Source organism: Aplidium turbinatum, chromosome 18 (assembly GCF_918807975.1).
Source record: "Aplidium turbinatum chromosome 18, kaAplTurb1.1, whole genome shotgun sequence".
Classification (NCBI taxonomy): domain Eukaryota; kingdom Metazoa; phylum Chordata; class Ascidiacea; order Aplousobranchia; family Polyclinidae; genus Aplidium; species Aplidium turbinatum.
The window spans coordinates 8487602-8514339 of record NC_137489.1 but is presented as its reverse complement, the minus strand read 5'-3'; the positions used below and the strand labels follow the sequence as shown (position 1 = coordinate 8514339).

General features: G+C 36.7%; 2 protein-coding genes across 2 annotated transcripts; both read left to right on the top strand.

The window, feature by feature from the left end:
• Positions 1-216: 216 nt before the first annotated feature.
• Positions 217-15244, top strand: LOC145787686 (uncharacterized). The gene is made up of 14 exons (XM_082599484.1): positions 217-405; positions 930-1099; positions 2217-2311; positions 3857-3922; positions 4380-4479; positions 5240-5477; positions 6388-6543; positions 6917-7119; positions 7701-7901; positions 8665-8751; positions 9871-10357; positions 10700-10756; positions 12203-12277; positions 12882-15244. The coding sequence occupies exons 1-14, from the start codon at positions 255-257 to the stop codon at positions 14393-14395; spliced, it is 3600 nt and encodes a 1199-aa protein (XP_082455610.1). The 5' UTR covers positions 217-254; the 3' UTR covers positions 14396-15244.
• Positions 15245-22093: 6849 nt separating this feature from the next.
• LOC145787531 (protein SLC31A2-like) lies at positions 22094-26199 on the top strand. The gene is made up of 4 exons (XM_082599290.1): positions 22094-22394; positions 23259-23419; positions 23814-23911; positions 24583-26199. Exons 1-4 carry the CDS (start codon positions 22202-22204, stop codon positions 24818-24820), a joined length of 690 nt encoding a protein of 229 aa, XP_082455416.1. The 5' UTR covers positions 22094-22201; the 3' UTR covers positions 24821-26199.
• Positions 26200-26738: the final 539 nt, after the last annotated feature.

Sequence of the window (26738 nt, the reverse complement as noted above, 5' to 3'; positions counted from 1 at the left end):
ATAAAAAATGCCAAGTATTGCAATAATAAGATAGTAGTTCCATCTGCTAGGTAGCCTTTGGTGCATTTCAAGAGTTGGCGATGGATTAACATTTCTTGCAAATAAGCTGCTAACATTAAAAGCATAGCAGCTTAGGCTATATAAAGTGAAAATAGTGTGAATCTATTATTACAATTTCTAACAAATGGTATAATTGTTCTGTTTCTAGACATACAACATGGAACACATAAGAAACAACTAGGGATATATTTACAATGGGACAGAAAAGCTCTAAGAAAGTAGACCTTTATATAACTGATAATGTCACGCATTGCAAGCTGCCAGACGAAAAACTGAAAACATACAGCGGAAGACCCCGAGAATACACTGCAATAGATGTCAAAGTTGAAAATGGAAACACTGCTGGTAAAGTAGCCTACATAGTTTGCATTCTGGGGTTTAGGGTAGAGTTTGTGAACTATACCACTGTTGAGGGCTTTACAGCCAGTTTCGTAACCATAATTAATTTGGAATGGAACTAAAATATTTTTTGCATTTGGATTGCCACTGGGGACCGTTGGCTCTGCAAATGCTGCTTGTTGTAGCCTACATCTGTCTGCAACTCTGCAATGCTTTGCTTTGAAATGAAATTTAACATGTTTACGTGCTTGGTTACGTAACCAAAGCTTATTTCGTTATAGCTATCTCAACAGTGTAAACAAAATTGGTGTGGACTTGATGTCTATAGTTTTGCTGGGATACTCTTGCCATTGTTGATCAAGGTGGTATAGTGATGTGACAAAAAGCGAATTCATTATGAAATTTGTGAAACTTTATAACGTCTAGAAAAACAATATCATAAGTACAATGTGAGCTTTGGCGGTTTTAAGTTACAATAGGTTATTTACGCCTAAAAAGCTTTGTAAATTATTTTTATTTTGATGTAACAGAACAAAATGCAAGTTCCAAATCAAATAGCTCGTCCAGTTCACGCAGTCACCATTCTATCCTGACGGTCCTAAGCAAGGCCCATAGGAAAAGTTACCATCTTGCCTTTGTGATTCCGAAAGTAAAAGGTAGCAAGCCCTCCACACTCGTACGAAATTCCTTCATAGAAGAGGTTGGTAAATTTTTAGCTTGTGCACCAACAAAGACAACGTGTCGACATCATTGAATAGATTGATGCATTATTTAAGAAAGATGGGCTGTAGATTTCCTGTATATCACACTAAACATGACATTGACTTGAATCAGTTGATTTATAGGGATTTATCACAAAAGCGCTCTTGTAAACACTATCTTTTTGCCTAGTATTGTTTAGATAGGCCTGGACAAGAAAGTTTCTTCAATGGTATCATTACGTAGATGGTCATTTTGTAACCTTTGCATGACAAAGAAGCTTGTCTAAAGAATGACATCGTGCTTGGGAACGTTTCCTCGCGTGATTAAATCTTCCCGTGCCAGTACAGTGCAATGTGCAACATTACACTCCCGGAAACCGGTAATCTTACAATGCAAGCTGTACAGTGTACAACCCGTTATCTCAATACACACGGCAAGAATGTAACGCTTGTTGATATCGGCGTAAGTCAATATACAGTGGCTTCCTAACCATTCTCGACTAGTAACATTTTAATAGCAAATACAGTAACAAGCATAGAGATTTGCTTGTGTGATTTTTTTCATGTTCTTGTAGGGTATATTTTTAATGGTGATTGAATTTATCACAATCGTATTCTCGCTATCATTCTGAACACTTAGAATTTTATATCTTAACTGACACAAGTTCGGTGCCCGACCGGTTAGTGTGTCCCTTAACCCCTGGTTCTATAAAACCCAGATTTGATTGCAGATCAGTCACATTGAGCATTCTGAAAATGCTACCAATTGTGCAAACCGTTTTATTTCATGTGCAAACCAGTGAGGATAGGTCGGGAAAACAAGGTTGTTACATCTTAAATTATAATACAAAACTGAAAAATGCACGGTCGATAAAAAGCCTTGGTAGCAATGCAGGACCAAAACATAAAATTATTACCTTGTTCTAACAGTGAGGCCACTTTGGTATGACTTTACAATGCTTTTAGTTGCGTTATTAGGCATGCGCTGGGTTGGGAATCAATACTGTGTTTTCTACACCGCTCGCGTTGTCACTTTGACGTACGGCTACTAAATTTTCATTTTTAACACTAATAAACGTAATATAAACGTCGCAACTTCTACAATGCTTGTTGCAGGAAACCAACGAAATAAAGGAAGATGATGACGTTTCCGCAAAGGATAAACCGACGGATCTTACTCATACAATCTTCTTGTTGAGACCGAAAGTGAAGTAAGTGATCCGTTGTGTGTGGGGGAGACAATTTAAAAGGCTTTTAAAAGTTCAGACTAGTTTTCCTGACAGCCTTTGCCAATAGACTATTCCAAAGACGTCTTTATAATTTCTGATGTTTTGATGTTGGTTATCATAACAGCAATTAGCATTGTTTTGGCTTTCGATTCTATGGCATATAGACTATTGGTAGACATGAAAATTTGAGAAAAGGTTTTCAAAATTACAAACCTTTTGTTGTAAAACTTTGTTGGTGGAATTTCGGAAGCTCATCTCCCAATGGCATTGCACTTATGGATGCTGGCAAACATGAAAGCGTTGCTATAACACACAAAGACGTTAAACCAACACAAAAAACAACACTGATTACTTTGGAAGTCCCAAACTAAAACATAACAAACATGTTATTCAGAAAAATCAACAGAAAAAGCCGCTGGCAGCTTCCTGTTTCATCAGTGTTCAGATACTGTATTTAATAAAAAATAGCGATAGCAGCAGCGACTGCATTGTGTGTGGCTGTGTCGCTTTACCAATTAAATTTAATGACAATCGATCGTTACCTTAGGGAGCAATGAATCAATCGCTACAGTAGGTTTTATTGTTTGTTAAATGGCTTTCGATTATTTCAAATTCAGCAAAGCGCTTGGAGTCCACTGCAGCCAAAACAATGGGCATTGCCCCATTGTTTTGCATAAACTATTTTCTCAACTTTGTATAGCTTATCAAAGCGGATGCCTTTCATGTTTTAATAACGCAACATTCGCCTTTTCACTTCATGATAAACCTAGCCGGAAAAATCAGAGAGACTTCATTGGTTGAATCTTTCTCCTCGGACTGGGAAAGCTTCTTTGAGAGCTTAATCCTGGCAGTGTCGCATATTTGGATAGAGGCTTTGAATCACTGACGCAGGCCTGACACCGAGATTAACGGAGTGAAGTTTCCGATTGTTGAAGTGTTGTTATCGGGGAATTACTCCTTCCATTAGGTGCCGCTAAATAGAGAACAGTTTTTAGAATGCGTTGATCAAGCGCACACCCTGAGAGTCGAACCAGTGCCTTTTGATTTTGAAGCTTTTTTGTTCACAAGGTCACGCGCTAATCAACTGCGACACTGTGCCATCGGGATGACTTTTAGAATGCCCAATTTCCACCAGTAGAATTAACAAAAGGATTTTAGGGCGTAGGCTACTTTTCACCTGAATTAAAGATATTTTTAGAGGTTCAGAACTTTTATGCGGCCTGCATGGAATAGAAAGACCACATTTTTAATCTTCTACAGACAAGATAACTTGTTTGTGTAAGTGTGACAGATCCCATTATTTCCGGATATTTAGACGACACCAGGCCTCAGCTTGTTCTCTCAAAGGCCCAGTATAGAATGTTTCAGTGCCTTTGCAAATCAAGTTTAGTACATACTGTAATTTGATGCCCATTCTAATCTGTGAAAACTCTATCGAAACCACTAGAAAAGTCACATATGCTTTTTTACTATATTTTGGAATGGTGTTGCATTTGTTATGGGGACAGTTATTGTTCATGTTTTCAGATCGAGACTTAAAAAGGAGTTCTCTTTGAAACGGATGGAAGCGACAAAAACATTCTTGAATGTCATGTAAGTTTTGCCAACGCGTAATTGCACTTTAATGCCAAGAAAAATGATATGAATTGAAAATTAATTCGGTCTATTTTCCTTTTCTTTTTTTTTTGAATTTTAATGAATTGAAAATTAATTTGGTCTATTTTCCCTTTTTTTTTTGTCATAACTACAAATACCGTGGCTTTAAGAGTTCGCAAGAGAAACTTTTTTTTTATATGTTTTAACTTCCTGTCGTCAACCAGTCACATTTGTGGACGGTAGGTTTTATACTTACCAACACTAGGGCATGTAATGTAAAGGAAATGTAGCGTCGAAACTTTGAATGCGCGTTTCAAGATAATAACGTTGAAACGGAGCAGAAAAATCAGCTGAATAAAGATCCGGGTTTTATTATATGTTCTATCCAATCATTTTGTTTTTTTCACTGTCCGACGCAAATGAGTTCTTTAACTTTTTGCCGTCATTTTTGTAGGCTGGACATACAACACAAGTGGGGTTTTAGTGTAAAAGAGTTTTCAGGGGAAACATCATCTATTGCAACAGGAAAGTACATGGAAAAGCTCCAAGACATGGTGAGAAAATCTAATCTCTTCGACATTTAAACATTAAATGTCTTATTGTTTTGATTCTTGAACAATGAATGATCAACAGTTTTTTTCTTGTGAAATTGCTTTTTGAAAATGACCCAATCTTGCCTTAGTTGCTTGCAAGCATTCATAGTTGGTACTTTAGCCGTGTGAATTGAAATGTTGAATTTTTGCGTAAAACTTGTAACAACGACTGCAAGTTTTCTCACTTAACATGTGAATGCGGTTAAGGCTTGGGTTAATGTATTGCACGAGTTGATACCACGTATGTTTAACAAAAAAGTACACTTGTAGACTACACTACACAAAACGTGAAAACAATTCGGCAAAGAAGATTTCTTAGCGTAATTTTGTTCTGCTTCTTTTGGTTGCTTTCGAGCAGAGATTGATCAATAGCATGAATATTTTATGGCGTTAACTTAAGAGCCTATTCCCCAGCAAATACTTCTCGGATGTGCCTCAAGAAGTAATTTTGCTTTGTTCATTACGTAACTTCAGTGAAATACACTTCTAACTTAAATGGTACGATAGTCCCTGCATATTAAGCCTACCTCGGGATCGAAAGGTTTTGGGCTTATTAAGCTGGGACGATTCTCTGCTACTCCTATACATTCTTTAACTTCGGACCGGACCAAATTGGGCGAATAAGCGGGTGGGCCTGTTAACCGTTGGGTTAATAAGCGGAACTACTGTATTAATAGTCTCAAACAAATATTCAAAAAGTTTATTTTAGCGATTTTTGTAGATCTCATCCGAAGCTTCGAAAGACGGAAGGTTATTGTCGGTCATGCGTGTAAAATCTGAAAAAGAATCAAATAATGGTACTGCTAATGGGTCTGAGAAAGAAAAGGATGATGAAGAAAATGCAGAAGAAAAGCAGCCAAGTCAACTGACTTTGCAAATGGTGTTTTTGTACAAATACGGAGAATATATTTCTCCTTCCTTTCAATACACAGTCACTTGCCATCAGACAAAATGTACAGGTTGGATTTTTATTAAAATAGTAGACTACGTTACTTCAATATCACCTTTCGTTAAACGCAAATAAAGCAAACTTCTCTTTCTATTTCACAAGGTTTAATTGCAGTTCGTCTTGTCTACAAATGCAAAGCACCCTATAAAAAGAAACGATCATGCAGCTTGCTGTTAAAACAAACAGTGTTCAAAGACAGCCAACTGTTGCAACGGCGATGCCAGTATAGTTTTAGCCTACAATTTGATAGAGATCTAATTTAAATGTCGATATCACATCCAAATTTTACACCATCAGGTTGTCAATAAAAATGTGTTATTTCATCCTTGTACTTTAAATATTTTCGATTAACAGCCAAATTGTATGTAGCCTATCCAAAATGAGGAATTAGCAATTTAATATAGCTTTGAATTCCCAAAATAACGGCTGTTAAATTATATTCCCCATTCACTAATCAATTTGTTTTCCCAACAACCGTTAAACAAACAAATTATTATGACTGAATGAGCTCAAGGAAAATTTCAAACTATCTCATAATGAAAATTGTTAAATTCTTGAAATTAATTTATTGATTTCTGTTTCATAGTGGTGTGTATATGCTCCTTACGAAAAACGGAAAATAACAGTAAATGCAACTGAAAGTAGCTGGAAAACTTCTGCAAATATTTGCATCTGTTTTTACCAAAAGCTTATGTTTATTGAAGCACAATTAAATGCAATTTTAGCTTCCAATTTTATTGTAATAGTGATCATGTTTATTAAAATTTATTTTAAGAAAATAAAATGTACTTCTGTTTCTGGATATGTTCAAAACGAAACTAGGTTCCTAACATATTTTACAAAACGTTAGGGAAATGCACGCAGTTTTTTTTTTTATCTCAGTGTTATAGATCATGATTTCAACAACCTAATGGTTGCAGAACAAGCTCTCAACTTGAAGAAAAAAAAGCAGCCAACTCCAAAATCGTTACGAGACACAAACATCACCTGGTCAGAGGATTGGCTGGGGATGTTTAAAGACGATTCAAGACTCACTGAAGTCATCTATGTCGGAGAACAATCACCCAGTCAGCCTGGTAACCTTCACTGTTTTCTTTTGATTATAAACATTTTAATACGTTTTCACAAAATGCCTTGGGGAAGAGGTTCACAAGCTATTTAGTCAAGGACACCTTTTAAATTATGATCAAACAAGAGAATTCTTAAAGTTTCAAAAACATAAATGACCCTGAGTAAACTTCTTCAAACTTACTTTTAAATGTAAGGATTGAATGCTTACGATTTAATGCAATGCATTTGCTGGTCCCTTAAAATTTTCTGCGGACTCCTATGGAGCCCATGGAACTAAGTTAAAAACCTCTGTCTCAGGTCATATCACCATTTGAACCAATCGATCACATGCAATATTTTTGTTTTATTTGTCAGCACTTTACCTCATTTGATGTTTAGAAGCCAGTCCGACCTCAAAATCAAAAAAGGCAAAGCCACGAGAATTTGAGGTTTGCACATTGTGCTTTTATGAAAAGCCCATCAACAAGAAAAAGACTGATGTGACAGACAAACAGGAGGAAGCTGAAGTGCAAGAAGACACTACCTCTTACCCAGAAGCTTATGATGGATTGATTCGGGAAGTGTGGGCACCTATTGATGAAGTACGGAAAAAAATTGGGTTTTGAGCCATAGCACAATTCCTCTTTAAACACGAACCCCTTAAAAATCTTTGTTGTAACCTTTTCTTTATTTGTTTCTCGGCAGTCGAGTGTAGCAAGAGTTCACAGCGATGGACACGTATTTCGCCCATGAGGCTGGGCTCATCAGAATCGCACCACTAATTCAAGGCACATAGTTCTCAACAAGCTATGTGGCATAAAATAGTGGTGCGATACTGATGAGCCCAGCCTCATGGGCGAAACATGTGTTTATTGCTGTCAATTCTTGCTACACTTGACTGCGGAGAAACACATGTTTTTGGGAAAAGTCTTGATGGCTGGTGTGGAGGCTACACCGGTATGGTAAGCGAAACATAATGCTCGCTGTTTTATGGTGAGTAGTCAGGTAGTGCTGACGCCAGGAAGATCATCCTTCTCAGCTGTTTCTCCCCTATCATTTTTAAATAGATTGACGTTCACATACTGTCTATGTTTTCGAATCATTTGTGTTGGCTTACAATTGTGTAGAAATATGGCAACAGGTTTAACAGGAAAACAAAGATTTGACGTATCTTTGATGACAGAATATTCAAGCAAGTCTTGAAAATGAAGCCTCAACTTACGGGGAGTTTGGATGGGAATTATGTACAGTGTTGGTGACGTCACACGTTCGAATGAAAACTGATGGATCAGAGTTTCGAAAATGCGCCATTTTCTTCCAACGTCCCAAGCCGGAACATGTACCTGAAACAGAAATGGACAAATCACGAGAAAATCTTCTGCAGGTATTTACTTTCTTCTTCTTCACCAGATTGATCATGCTTGATCAGCTGTGATCTCCCTTATGAACTGCCTCCATTTTGTCCTGTCTTTTGTTTTTAGTAGTACTTCTGGCATGCTTTTTATTCCCGTAATTTCCTTGATATTGTCAATATATTTCATTTTTTGTCGTCCTTTTATTCGTTTGCCTTGTACCAGCCTAGTTAATATTAAATTTTCCAACGCATGGCTTCTTGCTATGTGTCCAAAATGTCTTAATTTTCTGAGGTTTATGTTGTTAATCAGACACCAGTTATCGTTTATTTGTTGAGTTGAGTGACAAATTAATTTGTTTTTCTTTCCATCCAGCTGATGCGTAATATAATCTCCTGTGACACCACGTTTCAAAACTATTTAACTTTTTAATGTCAAGTTTTTTGCATATCCAAATTTCATATCCAAATGTGGCAATTAGGAATACGAAATATCTGCTAGGTATCTTGAAACTGAACTTTTAGCTATCTGTTAAGCCATAGCAATATTTAAGATGGTTAGCAAATGTAGTTTTCTTAAGGAAACTCACGAAATTTGTGGAAGTTAAACTATAATGGGAGATACATTGTGGCGTTCATGCTACCTATCAGCATAAGGCAGAGAGCTCATTGTATCATATTTTGTGACATCGCCTAACATTTATTAGGCCCAATGTTACGAATGATGTATATGGTTGGTTTTGAATCTTTATCCTCGGACTGACAAAGCCTTGATATGTATAAGTTTTGTCTTTAGGACGACAATGTTCTTGTTGAAGGAGCAAGCGATCCTCAAACAGAATATCTTAATGACACTGCATTACCATCCTCGCCGAAAGAAAAGGTATTTGAACATGAAACACGATACACGAATTGAACACGATAAATACAGTATGTCCCAGCCAGCAAAAGTTGCCGTTTCTACATTGTTTTAATGCTGCCAAACGTTAAGACGATGCTCAAAAGACAACTTTTTTGGGTTGGGTGTCAGTAGAAAGTCTGAAGCTGTATTCTCGTATTTCACTTTTCACATTGCTGTACAATAGTTTCCGCTTACAGATTGAGCCCAATTTGGTCTGGTCCGGAATTTCTAAATATATAAGAATGGCAGAGAATTGTCCCCCTTATTTGGCCCACCTGCTTAATAAGCCCAAAATCGTCCAGTCGCGAAGTGGGTTTAATAAGCGGGACTATAGTATTTACACACTAGTTTGTTGCGAAGGAAAGTGATGTTATTTTGGTTTATGAAATGTCACATGATGTCTTATCTACACATCTATCTGTATCTGGAAGCGTATTTATAATAGGCATGTCGCTGCAGCAGATGAGGTTTATTAACCAATCGGAAGGCAAGATTTAAATCCTGTGATTGCAGGACTTCATTAAGTGAACGTTTCGCCGTCGGCAGCGTGGCCTAGCGGTTTGAGGTTAGGGTTAGCGAAGTAGTCATTTCGATAACGTGGGTTCGATTTCCACCTCTGCCATTACTCTTTTTTCTTCAGTAATTATCAAAAACAGTTTAGAGAGCAAAAATCAACTCTCTGGCGGAGTGCTAAAAGGGTCACAATGATTGCAGTCAGCTAGTTCATAGGGAAAATCGTCCTATGTGAAAGTGTTTACCAGTCAAACATCCCCATCTGCTGTAGCAACCTACAAATTATAAATACGTGATTCGTAATGATTGGTTGAAATCCGAAAAAAAATGATTTGAAGAATTTAATTCAGAAAGCTTTTTCATCTTCTCAAACAGGGTCATATGCTTCAAAATACTATTTTGTCCGATTCAACAATTTTTTTTAACCAATCGTCTACTTATTTATTCACACAATCCAGCCAATGTAAATTTTATTAGGCTAGTTCAAAAAAACGTTTGTAAATATTTCATATTTTCTATTGTAGTAGCCCACTGATTATTGCTTGATATGAAAAATTTATTGTGCATTTAATGCTCTGTTAATTGCAGGTAGAAAGGTTTGGAGTTCCAATACTGAAAGCTGGTGACCTGGATCTTACTAAGCTTAAATCCACTTCTAAACTTCCCTCAGAATCGCAGAAGAAAGATGACCAAGCTCCAGCGAACGCATTGCCCGCATTTCAGTTGAAAAAAGTAGACCGTCAGAAACTGAAGAAGCCTGAGGTTTCTGAAGAAAGTACAGCCGCCCAACAGGTGAAACTGAGGCCTACAGGAACCAAAGAAAAATTGGAGAAGAAAGATGCAGGAAAAGAAGTCCCTTGGATGTCCACGTTAGAGAAGAAAAGAGAGGCTGTGATGAAACGCGAAGAATCGACACAGTCTGAAAACCGACCCAGTTCCGGAGAAGCAGAAGGAGAGATTGCTCAGAAGATTGATGAATTAAAAGAGAAAAGAGCAGAGCGCCAAAACAGACTTTCTCATCCCAGGAAAGAAAGCATGGAAAAAGAGAAGGGTGATACCAAAAAAGACGAAAAAGGTATTACATTGAAGCGCTTTATAGTTATGTATACTTTTAAGCAAAGTAATTTTTTACTAAGTTTTTAATTCCTTGTCATTTGAGCTGCTGAGGCGGAGACTCTATCTTTTTACCACTCCAGATTCACAATGTTTCAGGACTACACTGGAACGCTACTAGAGAGCAGTTAGTCTTTGGTTTCATCATCCAAGACACGTAGACCAAGATACCAAACATAGAAATACAACTTCGTTTCAAGAAGCCAATAACACAGAAAACAGGCTATTTTGCAGATGTTAACCTATGGATAACCTACATCAAGTTTTATGAAACAAACTAAAAACAAAACATATTTTTCTCTAGCTGAAGCTGCGGTTGAACAAGAGTCTAAAGATCCAGCTGTTTTAGAAGCTATTGAAGGTAGTGCGCGCTTGTTAAGTGTTGTCTTTTTAATGCCACTTAATGTACTCAAAATATCAACGTGAGTAGTGTATGGTCATTGTGATTTGTGGTAGCCTACATGTGCTTATGTAAACAGAAAAAATTCCAGTTTTTCAAAATTTAAAAAAATTCCAAACATTTTTGAGGGCGACTCAAATCTGAGTTTCGTAAACATCTCGCGACCCAAGACACAGACAACATGTAGCCTGCAGACAATTTCAGCAGACTACTCTACTATTTTTTAATGACTTTTATACAGTAGGCTAGACAAAACTCACACAATTTGACTGATTTTGTTTAGGCTGTGTTTAGGTCAGCCCTGAGCCTAGGCTATGTTTAATCGTTTGTTTGCAACTGTGGTTGTATCATGAATGAAGAATCCTTGAAAAATTTTTCATTGTCAATGACATCGAAGAACCAGAAAAGAGTTTAAGAGACATTATCGTTTATTTCATTACTTATAGACTACCGGTAACTGGTTGTAGGATGGTCTACTACAGCTCGATTTGCTGAGCGGCTAAGTGAAAGCGCTGAATTCATTGCTGAGTCAAACTGGCTTTTATTTGGTGCCGCTTTTTGGTGCTTTAAAAATGAGTCTCCTACAAGTCAGCAGTTGCAATCTGGGCAAACGACTACTGAGCAAGTGACAACTGAGCTAGCAACATTTCAGCAAGCGACTGAAATTGGTGAATGATGAAACTGAAAGTAACAACTGAGCAAGTCAAAACTTGGAATGTCACAAGTCAGCAAAATGCGTTTGACAAGCGATGGCCAAGCATGTCCGACGTGAGCACGGAAATCTTATTAGCTGACTTGGCAGTCTCTGAAATGTACTTGCTGAGTTGAATCACTTGCTGAGTTGTCGCATGGCGAGTGGTCCGACGACCTTAAAAAATACGCTCGTTATTTGGTGCTTTGCCTTCAGATGTCTGTTTGACTTGTTCTTCAAGAATTCGTTCGAAAACATTTCATATCACAATTCACAACCCACAATGGGGTTTTACAGCACCAGGATCGCAGATAAAAATGAACTCCAAATTCAAAAAAATAGTTCAGAAATCTTGAATTGTGAAATTACAGTAGGCTGTAATTTTCGTTTGCTGTGATTTATTGAAGGAAGTGACTTGAATGCCGGCAAAACTGCTTATTGGAGCAATAATTAATTTTGATAAGAGGAGCCAAATAAATACGTATGATATAATAATTCGGTCGATATTGGGATTAAAACAACTTGATAAAAGAAAAAAACTAAGTGCAATAAAAAATTAATTTGCAACAGTCCCATTTTAGCATATTTGTATCATCCCTGCACGATCCATTTTTCTATCTATTGGGACCCATGTTTGGGTCACGACCCATAATTTGGGAATCACTGACGTATAAACAAGTACTGCAGTTATTTAAATGTTTGTGCATACATTTCAGATTCCACCATAGAACCTTGTGAAAAAGAAAAAGATGAAGGTGTAGTTGAAAGCAAAAAAGTTGAAAGTGGCACTGGTAAGTTGTGTATCTAATAAATCCACAGACCAAGCTTATACCGTGTTGTTCTTCAGGTAATTGCTTGCCTTTAAAACCCTTTATAGAACTTATCGCTATTATTGTTGGAGCCCCTGCACCCCAGGGTTTATCCTTTTACCACTCAGGTTTTAGCATTTGTCTACACTACAGTCTAGATCTAAAGTCTAGACCACACTGAGATACTATTCAGTGCAGACAAAAACTTTAGGCTCACCATACAAGAACCGTGACTGTTCTACTCTATTTGGTTGACGACAGACGGCGCTATTGTTACGCGATCGTAACGCATATCAATGTGCACGCAGCCACAGAAATTCCTATGACAGACTTCAAATGATTTTAAATCTAAAATAAAGCTCACAAGACTCCCAACTACTTCAAACCTCAGTTTGAAAAGCACTGATATAATAGGTTTATGTGGACATGGTGGTTTCTTTTACAGTGTACCGGTATTTGTTTAGCTTACATTTATGCGGTAGATGTGTCTGAAAGTGCTTGCTGAGCAATTTTTCGGATTATTTTTGTATTTTTTTCTTGTAATTTGATTTAACATCTTCGCTTCAAAACTGGTTTTGCTGTTTAGGTTATGTGGAGAAAACTCTTGAAAAAACTGAAGACTATGAAAAAATGGATGTAAATGATCCAGAAACCAATAAGGATGCTATTGAATCAATACCGACGCAATTTCCAGAAACTGTGTCCTCTACCCAGTTTAAGGATCTTCCCTCTCCACCTCCGGTAGTAACTCCTCCACGTGGAAATGAAACCGCAATTTCTCATCTTCATCTTCCCTCTCCTCCTCCGGTAACAGATGATCTTTCTCCAAAATCAGAAGAAGATTTTCCTTATCCTCCTAATGATGAGAATGAGCTTCAAGAAATTGACAATAGCGAAAATGTAAACCGGGCAGACAATGAAGTGATAAAAAAAGCATCTTCCAACGATTCCCTTTCCATTGAAAAACAGATTTCTAACGAATCCGATGTTCTGGACTTTCCCATTCCTCCACCCAGTGACTTACTTCCAGCACCAGCATCAGTTGTTACAGATGAAAGCAATCCTACAAAAGAAACTATGGAAAAAGATTCGAACAAAAATGACCGACTTGAAAGTCAGTCTACGGTTGTCGCCGAACCAATGGTGAAAACACCCAAAATCTCACATAAAGAAGAAAAAGAAACAAAAGAAGAAGATGAAATTAAAAGACTGGATGAAGTAGACCAAACTGTTGCTGAGACTGAAACTGCTGCAGCCATCACTGAGCCAACATCAACAGAAGATGAAATGAGAAAAACAAACAGAGACCAAATTGTTGATGGTGAAATTTTTGCAACTAGTGAGACATCTACATTGAATGGTAACCCAGACGATAAATTTACACCCTCATTTCTTGAAGATACTGTTGGAGACAAACCTGACTCTTCTCTTACCAAAGAAATGGATGAAAAAATTTCATTCAACGCTTCAATTTCTCCAATGCAAGAGGAAGCAAAAGTAGTTTTAAATAATTCTGAGAGTGAAATACCTGCACAAACTGTTGAAGAAAAAGTAAACAACACAACTGAAGACATTGAAAAGCAATCTTGCAGTAACGCAGTGTCAGAAAAAGACAAAATTGTAACCTCCAGTCAAACCTTCGAACCCAAAAATGAAGAAAACGTTTCAACAATAGGCTCAAACACCGAAAATGGTGAGGAAACAAAAACCCCGCCTCCATCACCATGCCTTGTTGAGGAGAAAAGCGCCATCCAGGATTTCGAAAAGATCCCTGTTCCAGAAGATGTTCCGGATGAGTCAACTGATGACAAAGATAGCATCAAAACACCCCAAAATGATAAAAGCTCCCTGGAAGATTTAAAAGAACCTTTGACGGAAGAAGTTAAAACTGAAAGAATGGATGGTTCACAAAGTGACGAAAAGAATGAAGCCGAAGCAAACGACAATAAAAATCTACCAGACGTAAATGATAGTTCTGCTGAGCAAAAAAGTACCAATACACTTTCAAATGAAGGTCAAACTGACTTGAAAGAAGCTTCTGAAGATTCAAAACTAAGCAACAATAATACCGAAGAAAATGTAAAAACAGAAGACAATTAGCCTAACTAAAGTTTAGTTTACAGAAGCTTTGTGGTTTCAGTAAGTCAGACATTGACTCCTGCACTGACTAAAATTTTATTTTGCGTTTTATTTAGTATTATGCAGCAGTTGTTCGTAAACTTTAAATGATTTTGATTACCTCGTTGAAATTTAAAAAATGAGTGGACTAAAAATTCACAAAACGGACTCATAAAAAATGCTTAGCAAACGTAGGCTATATTATTCTGTCACGGAAAAGCTGTTTCTTTCAAGCTTACCGTGTCTTCTATTGTTTTCTACTTCGAAAGCAAGCCCAATGTGCTGGTGTTCTTTTGCGATAAGAGGTTTGTAGTAAAAACTTAATCTTGTTCATGTTGATTTTTTTTTACATCTCATCTTTCTTTATACATGGTCATTGGTCATGTTACGTACTAAAAAATTCCTATTTTTTGCGACTTTATGCAAAGTTGTCGGTTGATTTCAGCAGTGAAACTAGGCTGTGTTTGTGTTGAAGTGTTTTTGTCAAAAAAATAAATTCATGCATTTTAACCAGCAGTAGAGCACAATAGATGTTCTAAGTTTAAAACTTTCAAAACTGTCTCAAAAGTTTTAAAACTTTTTGCAGACTTTTGCAGATTTTCTCAAATCTTGAAATAATAGGCTAAAGCTGAAATTTCCTAAAAGTCATTTTATCTAATCTGAAATCGCTTACCCCAGGTGAGACAGGGGATTATAACACTAACTTATATGACAGTTAAATAACTTATAAAGAGAAACTTGATTTTGGAGAGTTTCCGTCACACTGATACACTTGCTAACAGCCTGGCCAAATTGTTTTAAAAACTTTTTTTCCATGGTTTACTGCCTTCAACAGATGACATAAACTGTTAAGTTATAATATTAGCCTATAGCCATCAGACATTTAACTGCTAAAAACTCGAGGAATTGTTTTTATGACGTAAGCTAACCGCAATTCTGTTTGTTGTAAGAAAAAAGAAAATAATCTTCAACTGAAACAAAAAACTGTAGCAATTTTTTCGGAAGGAATTTTCATGTCACCAAAAACCATACCTGCAATGGACCAAAATAGCTTGTTGCAGATATTTGGTAGCAAGACCACTTAGGCCTACAACGAAAGAAGACAAAGCCTAAAAAAGGCTAATTCCGTCTGCCCCGATAGCCCACTTGGTTAAACGCGGAAGACTTTATGTACAATGAAACCGCGGCATCAAGCGGCGCTGGGGTTCAAAGTATGCGAAACTGCCAGGATTATACTCTCAAAACAGCTTTTTCAATCCGAGGATAAAAATCCCCACAATCAAGCATTCAACAGCTTTCAGTTAGATTTGTGATAAAAATTATGCAAACAAGGTCTTGAGTTCTTGATAAGCTGATATGCGATTGGATTTATATGCTTATCGTTAGTTATAAACATATACAACCAAGCAACCACACGGCATTTAACATAATCCATTAAAATTGAACATAAACTATAAGCTACAAACGTTTTCGGCCATTACACACGTCAGCCCTTATCAAGTAACAAAAAATAACTGCTTATCATATCTACAATGAAAATGAATAACTGATCTAAACACTGAATTGAAAAACGAAATGCAAAATGAAACGGCAGAGCATAGGAGAAAGGCACATCACATGGCGTTTAAATTATACGAGGCAAAGACGCATCATATGACGCATCAAGAAATTTCGTGTAATCTTTGCCTTGTGTAATTTAAACGCCATGTGATGTGCCTTTCTCTTATGCTCTGCCGTTTCATTTTGCATTTCGTTTTTCAATTCAGTGTTTAGATCAGTTATTCATTTTCATTGTAGATATGAAAGCAGTTATTTTTTTGTTACTTGATAAGGGCTGACGTGTGTATGGCCGAAAACGTTTGTAGCTTGTAGTTTATCTTCAATTTTAATGAATTATGTTAAATGCCGTGTGGTTGCTTGGTTGTATATGTTTATGGTTGAAGAAAGTGACCTCTTTACCAAAATTGTATTATCGTTAGTTGTTGGGGAATGGCTTCTAGGATTTTTTTGCAATTAGAAACGTACCGTAGTGTATAAATTGAATAGTGATGAACTGTTCTATCTGAAGTGGTAGCCACTTTATCAGGTCAATTCCAAATAAGACCTCAATGACACCGGACCGCCAACCAATCAGAATCTGTTTAAGTGGCTACCGTCTAATTGTCACCCTTCTAGCACTCAGCCAGAGCATTGATCTTTGCTTTGAACTTTTTTTGGTAATTACAGAAGAAAAAAGAGTTATGGGGTGAGAATCGAACCCACGTCAAAGAAATGACTACCCTAGCCCTAAAGGCGAGTCTATACGACGACTGTTTTCTTGCTTGAGCAAGCTTAACTTTTTGTTTAAGATAACTTAGTGAAACTTAAGCGATAGTAGGCTACATGTGAAAATACGCTCTAGTGCGAACAGCTCTGTTCGAACACTTCTCTTACTTAGAAATGTTTTTGCCCCAAATCCTAGGTCTACTCTCAGATATTCTGACCGCGGAGCAAGCTACTGGGAAGTTGTAGTTGTTGTTTTATAACTTCTTCAATGCACCAGTGTTCTCTGACCACACCTGTTTCTATCTTTTTAACCTCACTAAGGTGTCTGAATACTTCTTTCGGAAGTAAATTGTATGTGTGCAATGTTAGCTTTTTACAGCATTTTTACACCAGTTCAGTTGATTTTATTTCTGACCATCACAACGAAAATAATACACATTAAAATTTGGAAGCCCGACTAGTTATCAAAGAACATTTGCTTGGTTTACTTCTTAGTGTAGCGCGAACTTTTTGGAGCGTAAATAGGCCTAGTTGTTGCGGTGTAGATACGTGACCGCGGTTAAAGCACGCAAAATCTTCTTCGAGATTGCAAGTGTGGACTATAGGTAAAAGTAAGTCCCATACTTAAATCCAAGCATTGGGGGATGAGAAGATAAGGCTCTCATTATACAAAACCTTCGACACTAACGAGAGTAGGGTGGTCAGTTCCTTTCTCTAGGGCTAGGCCAACTTTCCTTCAGCAACTAGGGCCACCCAATTTATTACTCCCTGGGTATAGGTGAGCGGTGTTTTTCAACAAGCAGCATAAGCCGGGAGTTGAACCAGGATTGCATGATTGGAAAGCAAGCGCCTGACCCGCTGCGATACCAGCTGAAAAAGCAGCTTAAGCAAGAATGTCTAAGCAAGAACTTTTTCTCGTGTAGACGCAACTGAACCCTCTACGCCAGGCTAGCGACGGCGACACATTCACTTAACCTACTTTCTATCAGAAATGTATGCGTTTTCTATCTGTAGACTAGCTTATGATTGGTTGAAACCTTGTTCTCCGTGTAGCATCTCATTGGTTGATTGGTTCACAGTTTTACTGAGCTTTTACAAAAGTTGGTTATGTTAAAGTGGCTGCTATCTGAAGCATCCCACATTCTTGCCAGCAGGTTAAGTAGAGTTGCTTAGTTGCTCACCGAACACCATTCGTCACGTTTCAAAGTTTGAACATGTTAGCAAATCGAAGCAGTAGCGTAGCCAGGAATTTTGAAAGGGGGGGTTATGACGACCCAGCGGCGGGGAGTTTGGGGGGCCTCCCCCAGAAAAATTTGAAAAATTACCTTGAATTTTGTGCATTCTGAGAGCTTTTTCAACAAAAATGTGGGTATGAATATTCCTGTAAAATGGTGCTGTCCGGTGGCATAGCAAAAGGATAAGATCATGTTTTCTTCGGCATTTTTCGGAAATAAAGCTAAGTCTCTATGTTTTCTTGTTGCTAATTCCAGGCTGAGATGTTTGAATGTTTGGTGTTGGCATAACTCGCTCTTTCAATGCAGTTTTGTATAAAATTAGGCAATTTTGTTTAGACTGAAAGCATCATTCTCAATATCGTGACGTCACACGCGTGCCAAAGGGGGGGGGTTGTAACTCCCAAACCCCCCCCCCCCCCCTGGCTACGCCACTGAATCGAAGCAACACTTCATGAAATGTCTGAACTCGGACGCAAGGCTTGGTAGAGTTAATGCGAGACGAGAGTGAGCTTGATTCATTCGACAGAATCATCATCAACGCTCAAAAAAGTTCACACAATGACACAAACCACTTAAGATTGAAGCTTTTTTATTGTCAGTTTAGTTTACAGGTTGAGCGGTTCTCCATTTATCACTGCCATTTAGGCTAGCTAATAGCAACAGATTGTTTCTTGAAATGAACCTGCAAACTCACCAGATAACATCTTCTCAAGAAAGCGTTAAAATTGGAGCTACAAAGTTGCAAACTTTCAGAGAAACTTGTGGTTACAATTGGCCTTCAGAAAATGTTCAGCAAATATAATGCTAAAACAGTGAATGACGAAGCCGGCCGATTAGCAAATACAGCGAGCACACGATCCGTATTGTTTCCGTAAAGATTTTCCAAACATGCCCCTTTCTTCCGCGATAAGGGCTTATTTATTCAGGGTACATACGCAAAGCACGTTTTGCTTAGTTCGTGAATAGCGCTTGAGCTGTCACTGCAACAGGCAAACGAGAAGAATAGCTTTTAACACCGTGTTTCAACCATTAGACTGGCTTTGTCAGTAGGCTACTCCTCCTTTTCCGCCCTAAAACTCTCTAGCACTACTTATATCAGTCTCATATCAAGTCTTTGGTCATTCAGATTCATGTGGCAGACCGTCAGTTAGTAGAAATACATCAAGACGACCATTTCGTAATGCAAGCAGCAAATTTATCTACTGGTTTCTATTATGGAAGAAACTGAAAGACAGCGTTCAATGGCGCGTGTAAGCTGCAGTGGGGAACCTATGAAAGTTAAACATCTTTTTAGACTTTGCAGCGATAGCATTTATTTTTTCGTATTCATTACCTTAGTTTTCTTTTCAGATCTCATTTATCATTTTTTTGTGCAAATCAAGATAAGAAATATTTTTTTTCTGGTCACTTAATCAAGAAATCACCCGTAACCAAAAAGTAAACTTTGCCGTTCAATTTGGCCATGTTTTACCAGCAAAACCACAGAAATTTAGTTCCTTTGTTTGAATTTTCCCAGCTAGCAAGACATGCTTGAAAATTTGTAGGCCTGTAGCCAACTATAGATTCCAGAAATCTAGTTGCTGTGGGCTAATGCAAAAAACTGAGGTAGGCTAATCTCAAGCTGGATTTTTGAATAGGCCTACTGCAAGGTTTTTGATAATTGATTAACTTGTAGGCTACAAGCTAGACTACATAGCCTACAATTTAGGTGCCCTGAGTGAAGATTATGATAATGCCCGGCCCATTTTTCAAAGGAAGACTATCAAATATGATGCATTGCCAACAACCCACATGCGTTGGTTTCAACTTTTGTCTGCTGCCTATGGGGATTTCCCTTTTTGAAAATAAATGATAAAACAGCACGTAGGCTACTCTTCCAGGTTCAGGCCCCCTGGTTCAGGCCAATGACAATATTTGTCAAAATTCTTCATTTTTACTTTGCAGCTAATTTGTTTACCAAAAATTGAGTTTGAAAAAACAACTTTGTTTTTTGCTTTCAGACATGTGAAAATTCGTTCTCGCTTCATTGAAGCGTAACCACTATATCTTTTTATTTGTTCCGTAAAACTGCGAAAAGTCCCAAAACTATTCCCTGATTGAAGTAAAAAACAAAGTCAGCTGAAATTGTCTTATGTTTTTTCAAAAACGACCAAGTGCGTATGACAATAGGTTTGCACAAATGTCGATTATGTTTACTCCGAAGTCCACTGCATCCAGCTTTATTTTTTGGAAACAGAAGTAAACACATTATAAAAATATTTTGGAAAGATTTTCTAGTCTTTAAATTTGGATAAATTTTAAAATTGTCGATATTTTTATACCACAGTTTCAGTTATTCACAGAAAAGAAGCAATTTCATGTAGTATTTTTCATGATTTGTTATTTTGTGTTAACAGAAACAAATTGCTTTGTTACAATAATTGCTTTTATCTCTTACGCAAACGTCAATTACCGCATGTCAGTCATACACTCACGAACAACGCGTCTTTTGATCAAGTGCTTATATTAGACAACGCCCGGATAAGATGTCACCTGAAGATACTAACCATAGTACTGAGAATTACAAAACCATCATCCTCAGTAGCTAGTACACGAAATATAAAAATATAGAGAAACGTAAGTCAAAGAACTTGGCCTGGTTTTGTAAAAAGGCGGACACATATGTTAGTTTAGAACAGCAGGGAGCGGCTGCATTGTCCAATGGTGAAGACGTTGGTGCTAAGTACGAAGGAACGCTGCACTAACCCAGTTGAAGTATTTTTTTATTTTGTCTCGCCAAAATTTACTTAAACGAACTAATTTTGTTGAAGCATTTTAAAGGTAGGCTAATAACTTTTGTGCATATTCTATTGCACTCAGGTTTTGGAAAAATATTTTATTTCAAAATTCTGTAAAACGAGAATGTTGGGTACATTCGTCTTAATAACGTTTTGTGATATTGTGCGTTTGCTACAAAAATGACTTTAACATTTTGACTTTCAAAAACATGGCGGCATTACGCAGAGTTACGCACTTGAAACTTTGCAGCGCTTTTAAAGACAATTGACTGCGTTTTGTTTTGGTCGAGGTCACAACGAAATGAAATTGCTTAGATTTTGAAACGAAAATATTAACATAAAAATACAAGATGACATTTATTTTAAAAGCAACAGCCCATGAACTATGTTCTACGGTAATATTTGTATATTTATATTTAAGCTAGTTTTTTCAAACATACTGAGCAATAAGAATGATAGGTGTTGCTGCATTGCTGCAGCATAAGTAAGTAAAAAAAGATGATGAACACAGAACATTAGTGTTATTTTCAGTTTACAATTTTAAAGTGTGAAATACAAAAACTTTTGTTTTATGGTGTGAACATTTGTTTCACGCCGTTTTACGTTCAACCACAGTGAAGCCTCATTTGACCTGCCAGTCCGTAATAGTCCACATCTGATTTAGACAGTGGATTGAATAAGTGTTTAAAGTGTTTAACCTTGATTGAAAGCAATGCTCAATATTTATGAAGTTGTACTTGAGATACAATACAACTCAACTTGAATACTTCACTGCATTTAGGCTTATTGATTTTGTGCTTTATAGCAAGGGCGGTTAGGTATGGCAGTGAAGATGTAAGATCCTGAAAATTAGGAGCCAATCTATTGAGTTACTTACAAACCGAAAGCAATCATAAAACGACGTTCTGCATTGCATTGGTGACTAAAATAACAAGACAGATGATATAGAAATTAGCAGATAAGTAGAAACTTTGAAGAGTTTTAATTGGATACTTTCTAGTCTTTAAAAGCCTAAGTAGCACGTTTGGAAATCTGTTCTATGGAATTACAGGCAAACAAATTTTTAACAAACGCAGATATACGTGTGAACAGCGTCGTCAAGCTTTTTTGGCAAAAAAAAAAAGAAACACTAAACAGAGCGAAGCAATAAGAAAAAGGACATCTTTATTGAAAAAGTGATGCTTAAAGGTAGCTTATCTTCAATTCTCTAGTTGGTGAGTTTAAAACAACTTGACTTTTCAAGTTCATTGAATTAATTTTAAGGCACATGGATGGTCGTAAGCTGTATTAAGTACAAAATAATATAAAACCATGGAATATTTACACTGAAAATACAATCGCATCAGTTTAAACAATTTAAAATGTGTTGTTTTGCTAATATATGCTGACGCAATTATTTTTATTCAAAACGTTGGTTTTTTCAGAAAAAATACAATTTTATAAGACTACGTGCGTGATAATATCTCAACCTTGAAACTTAAATATTTGCGTTAGAAGCACTCTTTGTGATTATGGAAATGGCTGTGGAACAGAACGCAGTATTGTCTCCGAAGATGCACATGACAGATGACAGTGGACCGCCTTTAGACAACATGGATGACAAAATGAAGATGAGCATGGGAGCTATGAGCATGACCATGACCTTCAACGACAAGCTTCCGTTTAGTTTGCTTTTTGATGAAGCCCAATTGAAATCCAAAACAGGTGAGTGCTGACGTCAGTAGTTTGCTCAAGAGTGTTTGAAGTGTTGCAAATCAGTTTTATGAATTGCACAATAACACGTAATCGACGTTTTGTGAAAACTCACACTTTAGAAGTCCCTTCTTGTTTCTTGCAATGTGCCCGAAGTATCGTAATACTATTACTTAATACAAAATACAAAAAATGGACTAGACAGTTTTGCATCTTCGATAAATATTGTCGTAAAAAGAGAAAACAAAGTTTAAAAATTTTGTTTTCTACATTTGTGAAGTAAACTTCAACATTTGTGAAATAAAGTTTGAAAAGACTACCGGTACAGAAAAAAATCAAGCAACTATGGTGCAGCTACGTCCACGGTTCAGGTCTAGTTGCCTGCAGATGAACAATAAACTTCAAAAGTAGTTTGCCATTCAGCGGAGTCAGTGGAACAGCTGACTGTACTGAACACGTCTTCCTTAGGCAACTTTCAACAGCCTATCTTGGTTATCCGGCCTGTATCACGGTGGGGATTTGAAACCTTTTCAAGTCCATCACAATGTAGGCTAACGTTGCCAAAACGTTTTCAAGAAGCCAACTCCCTCCAGAGATAAATAGCTTAGTTTCTTTTTCAAGTTCTCAATAATATTCAATAAAATCTTTCTTTAATTTTTGTACTTTACTAATTAGTTGGTGATCATGTTTTTCTTATATAAGAATTATCTCATTGAATGTTCCTGGAACGCGCAATGAAATAATAATAAGTACAATAACAGTTATAAGAATAATATTGAAATCCTATTGTGACCAAAAGATCTTTCATGTGGCGTGATATGGTTTACAGCATAATAAATATGAAAAAAAAATTGTTTTGAAAGTTTTTTTTTTCAGATTTGGCCATTGCGTGTATTCTTATGTTGTTTCTTGGAGTTCTGTACGAAACTGTCAAATACGTTCGGATAAAACTAATGGATCCTAAATATAGCATCTCGCGTTGCTGTTGTTCACAAAACGTAAACTGTGGTGTCAAGACCGATCGCTATGATATTGAGGTGAGTAATTAGGGCGCGGAAAAATTACGAAGTAGTCTACAGTCTTTGAAATATTGAAAACAATACAACGATAAGTGATGAAGAAGACGGTGACGTCTTTTCACCTCTGTTTCGGGTTTTTGATGTTATTGGAAATGAAAAATTATACGAAGATCCTTCGTTTAGGATGCAATCAAAAGTTTGAACATAACAAGTAGGCCTTAAGTAACATCAGTCAGATTCGAAAACTTGTAGCTATAATTTATTGATTAATTAATTATTATTGATAAAGGAACAAATTGCTTTACGGTGGCAAAAGCTTTGTTAATTAATTGTACAGGTTTTTGAACCTGACCGATATTTATTCAATTGTGGTATATCGATTCTTGACCCGAATATTTATACTGATTGATAGCTTCAGACCAACAAAACCATGAGGGTGTTCATCGGGGAAAGTTCCAACAGTAGCAGCAGCACCAACAGCACTGAAGACTGTTTTAAGTACAACCAAAGGTAAGAGCATGTGGAAATAATTTCAGCAGTATTGTCATAATGACCACTTTTACCACTGGGATGACACCATCGACATTTTTAGCGGTGGAATAATTCACAGACAACACTTCAACAGTTCGGAACTTTTCTTTGCCAAACTAAGTGACCGACCTGCGTTAGCGGTCCAAAACCTCTGCAAGTATGCGAAACTGGCAGGATTAAGTTTTCAAAGTAAACTTTCTCGGTCTGAAAGTAAAGATGTCCAAAACATAACATCGCCATTATAATTAATTGATACGGGCAGTGGGTGTGACTGATTGTGTGCGAAATGGCTTCATTTCTTTGGCTTATTAAACCCTATCATGACGCTATTTCCTCATAATAACAGGGCTTACTTTTTTTTTTGAACGCGTCACTGTTTCCTAACAATTGTAAGACTTATGAAAACTGCTGAAAGCAAATTAAAGGTTTGGTCAAAACAATTGCCAGTTTCAAATTAAGCTCGATTTGCTTCAGCCAAAACGAAAAGTAGTCTACTGAATAAAATCCAACATTATAGTTTTTATGTTTACTTCCTGTTTTGCGATCCCTTTCTGTCTCATGCCTTGTAAGATTTCATAATCTCATAAGTACCCTGTCGTTTTGAAAGTTGAAGCTCATAAACCTAAGTAATAAATTGTTTGTATTTTTAGAACAAGGAAGTCAAAGAAGTTCATAAGACATCTTATTGAAACTGGATTTCACGCGCTACAGCTCTTTCTTTCGTATTTAATTATGCTTGCTGTGATGACGTATAATGTTTATGTGGTCACATCTATTATTGCTGGGTGCGTGGTAGGGTATTTCATCATTCACATGCCACGTATGCCTAATCGTAAACAAAGCTTACGATTTCGTCGGAATCTTCTTCGTCAAGTGGATTGCCATTGAGATTGACCATTCAGCAAAAATTTGATCACAATTGATTATAAAAAGCTTTGGTAGAATGTTCACTTTGTTGTTCCTCAAATATATGAAACTGTGACGTCACTGGGTTTTATTTTTTTATTTTTTTTACGCAAAAAAACACAACGTGAAATGTGTCTTCCACTTACAGAGTGTTTATTATGGGCCTATATCGAAGATAGTTACTTCAACTTAATCAATGAAAAAAGACTATTTTTTTGCAATCAATTACTTGATTAATTCGTGTGTCTGCTCAATAAATTCGAAAATAATTGTTCTAAATGCAAGTTGATTTTCTAAAGACTCTGTTTTTGCAATGGCAAATATCCCTAAAAAAAATCTTTTTTATACATTTATTGTACTATTGATGCTCAGTTCGTAAATTCTTCCAATGTTCCCTTTGTCGTGCAGTGTCCCAAAGTGTGCTTGGTGATATATAATATGAAACCAAGAAAGTTTCCAGAAATATTTAATAAAACTACCATTTAACGTTTTATAGGTAGAGAAAACTTTTTCTTTCTACATTGAGAAATTCCAAGTCTGACTACTTGGATTGCTGGAAGATTGAGACTACCGTTTCTTCGACTTGTTGTTTTTCTTTAGTCATTGCAAATATTCGAATTAACGTGTGCTTTAAAAGGTCGTCGCTAATTAATTGGATACGCTGCTATATTACATTGTATTATAATCACTGAAATCATATTGAATTGATATTAATAACAATGCCGTCTATTAATTTTCATTGCTTATCTAAGTACTGTAAATTAGTATACTTCGGTAGATGTTCATTGTAATGGCTGGTTTTGCTTTGAACATTAAGTCTGTCTTAAAATTAGATAAGCAATGAAATTAACTGATATATTTCGATGAAAATTAGATACAAATGTTGTTCGTTGTCTGCCACGAGCACACCTCCCAAAAAGGCGACCGCTTAGACAAAGATTTTCGAATTCTTCTTTTCTGATGATGTGACCGAGAAATTTGAGTTGCCTTTGAGTTATGTTGTTCAATAGTTTCTTATCTTGATGAACATGGTTTAAAACTTCTGCATTTGTGATGTGATCAGTATATGAAATCCTGAGCATTCTTCTATAAAAGTCAGAAATATACAAACAACTGGCAAAGTTTGGTACAAATCTTGTAGAGTTTTTGACAGGGTTTCCCTGTTTTGTTTTTTTGTTTTTTGTTCACAACAAGAATAGCATCACAAAAATATAATTATCATAGAGATTAATAGTTTTTACAAAATTTTGCTTCGAAAACTGTGCTCGTAAATTTATCCTTTGCTATCTGGCGTGATACTGAAATGAAGTTTTTTTTTTTCTTCTATTGAAAGCTTTAAATTGATAATACATTTACCTTAATTATTATCTATGCACAGGATCAATTTAGGAAACACTGTAGTTGTTTTCAACATGGAAGTCTTTGATAAGGTGTATTTCTAATAGTTTTGCCTAATCTACTTGCAGTTAGGCTACTCAATCTACAAGAGATACTATTGCAGTCGAGAGCTCTGTGGCATTAGTTAGTGTGTGGTACTGACGCGCCTAGTTTAGTTTCATGGGCGAAACGAGGGTATCATACAGATTTTAATTCAAAGAAAACATGTGTTGTTGTGAACGCAAGTGACGAGAAAACATTTAAGAAAAAAGCACTTACGAGTGGATTTGAAATTTGTGGCTGATATTACATCGAAAATACCACCTGGATAAAGGTCAGGGGCAAATAAGGTAAGTAGCTTCAGGGAAAAGGGCGATTTCAACATAACAAAATGATGATGCGTAGGTCTACATTAATCCGACCTTAATGTACTGTAATAATTATTCTTCTGTGTTTTTTTTTTGAGGGGGAGGGCGGGAAATCACCCTCCCGGGATCCGCCACTGACTAAGGTAGAACATTGC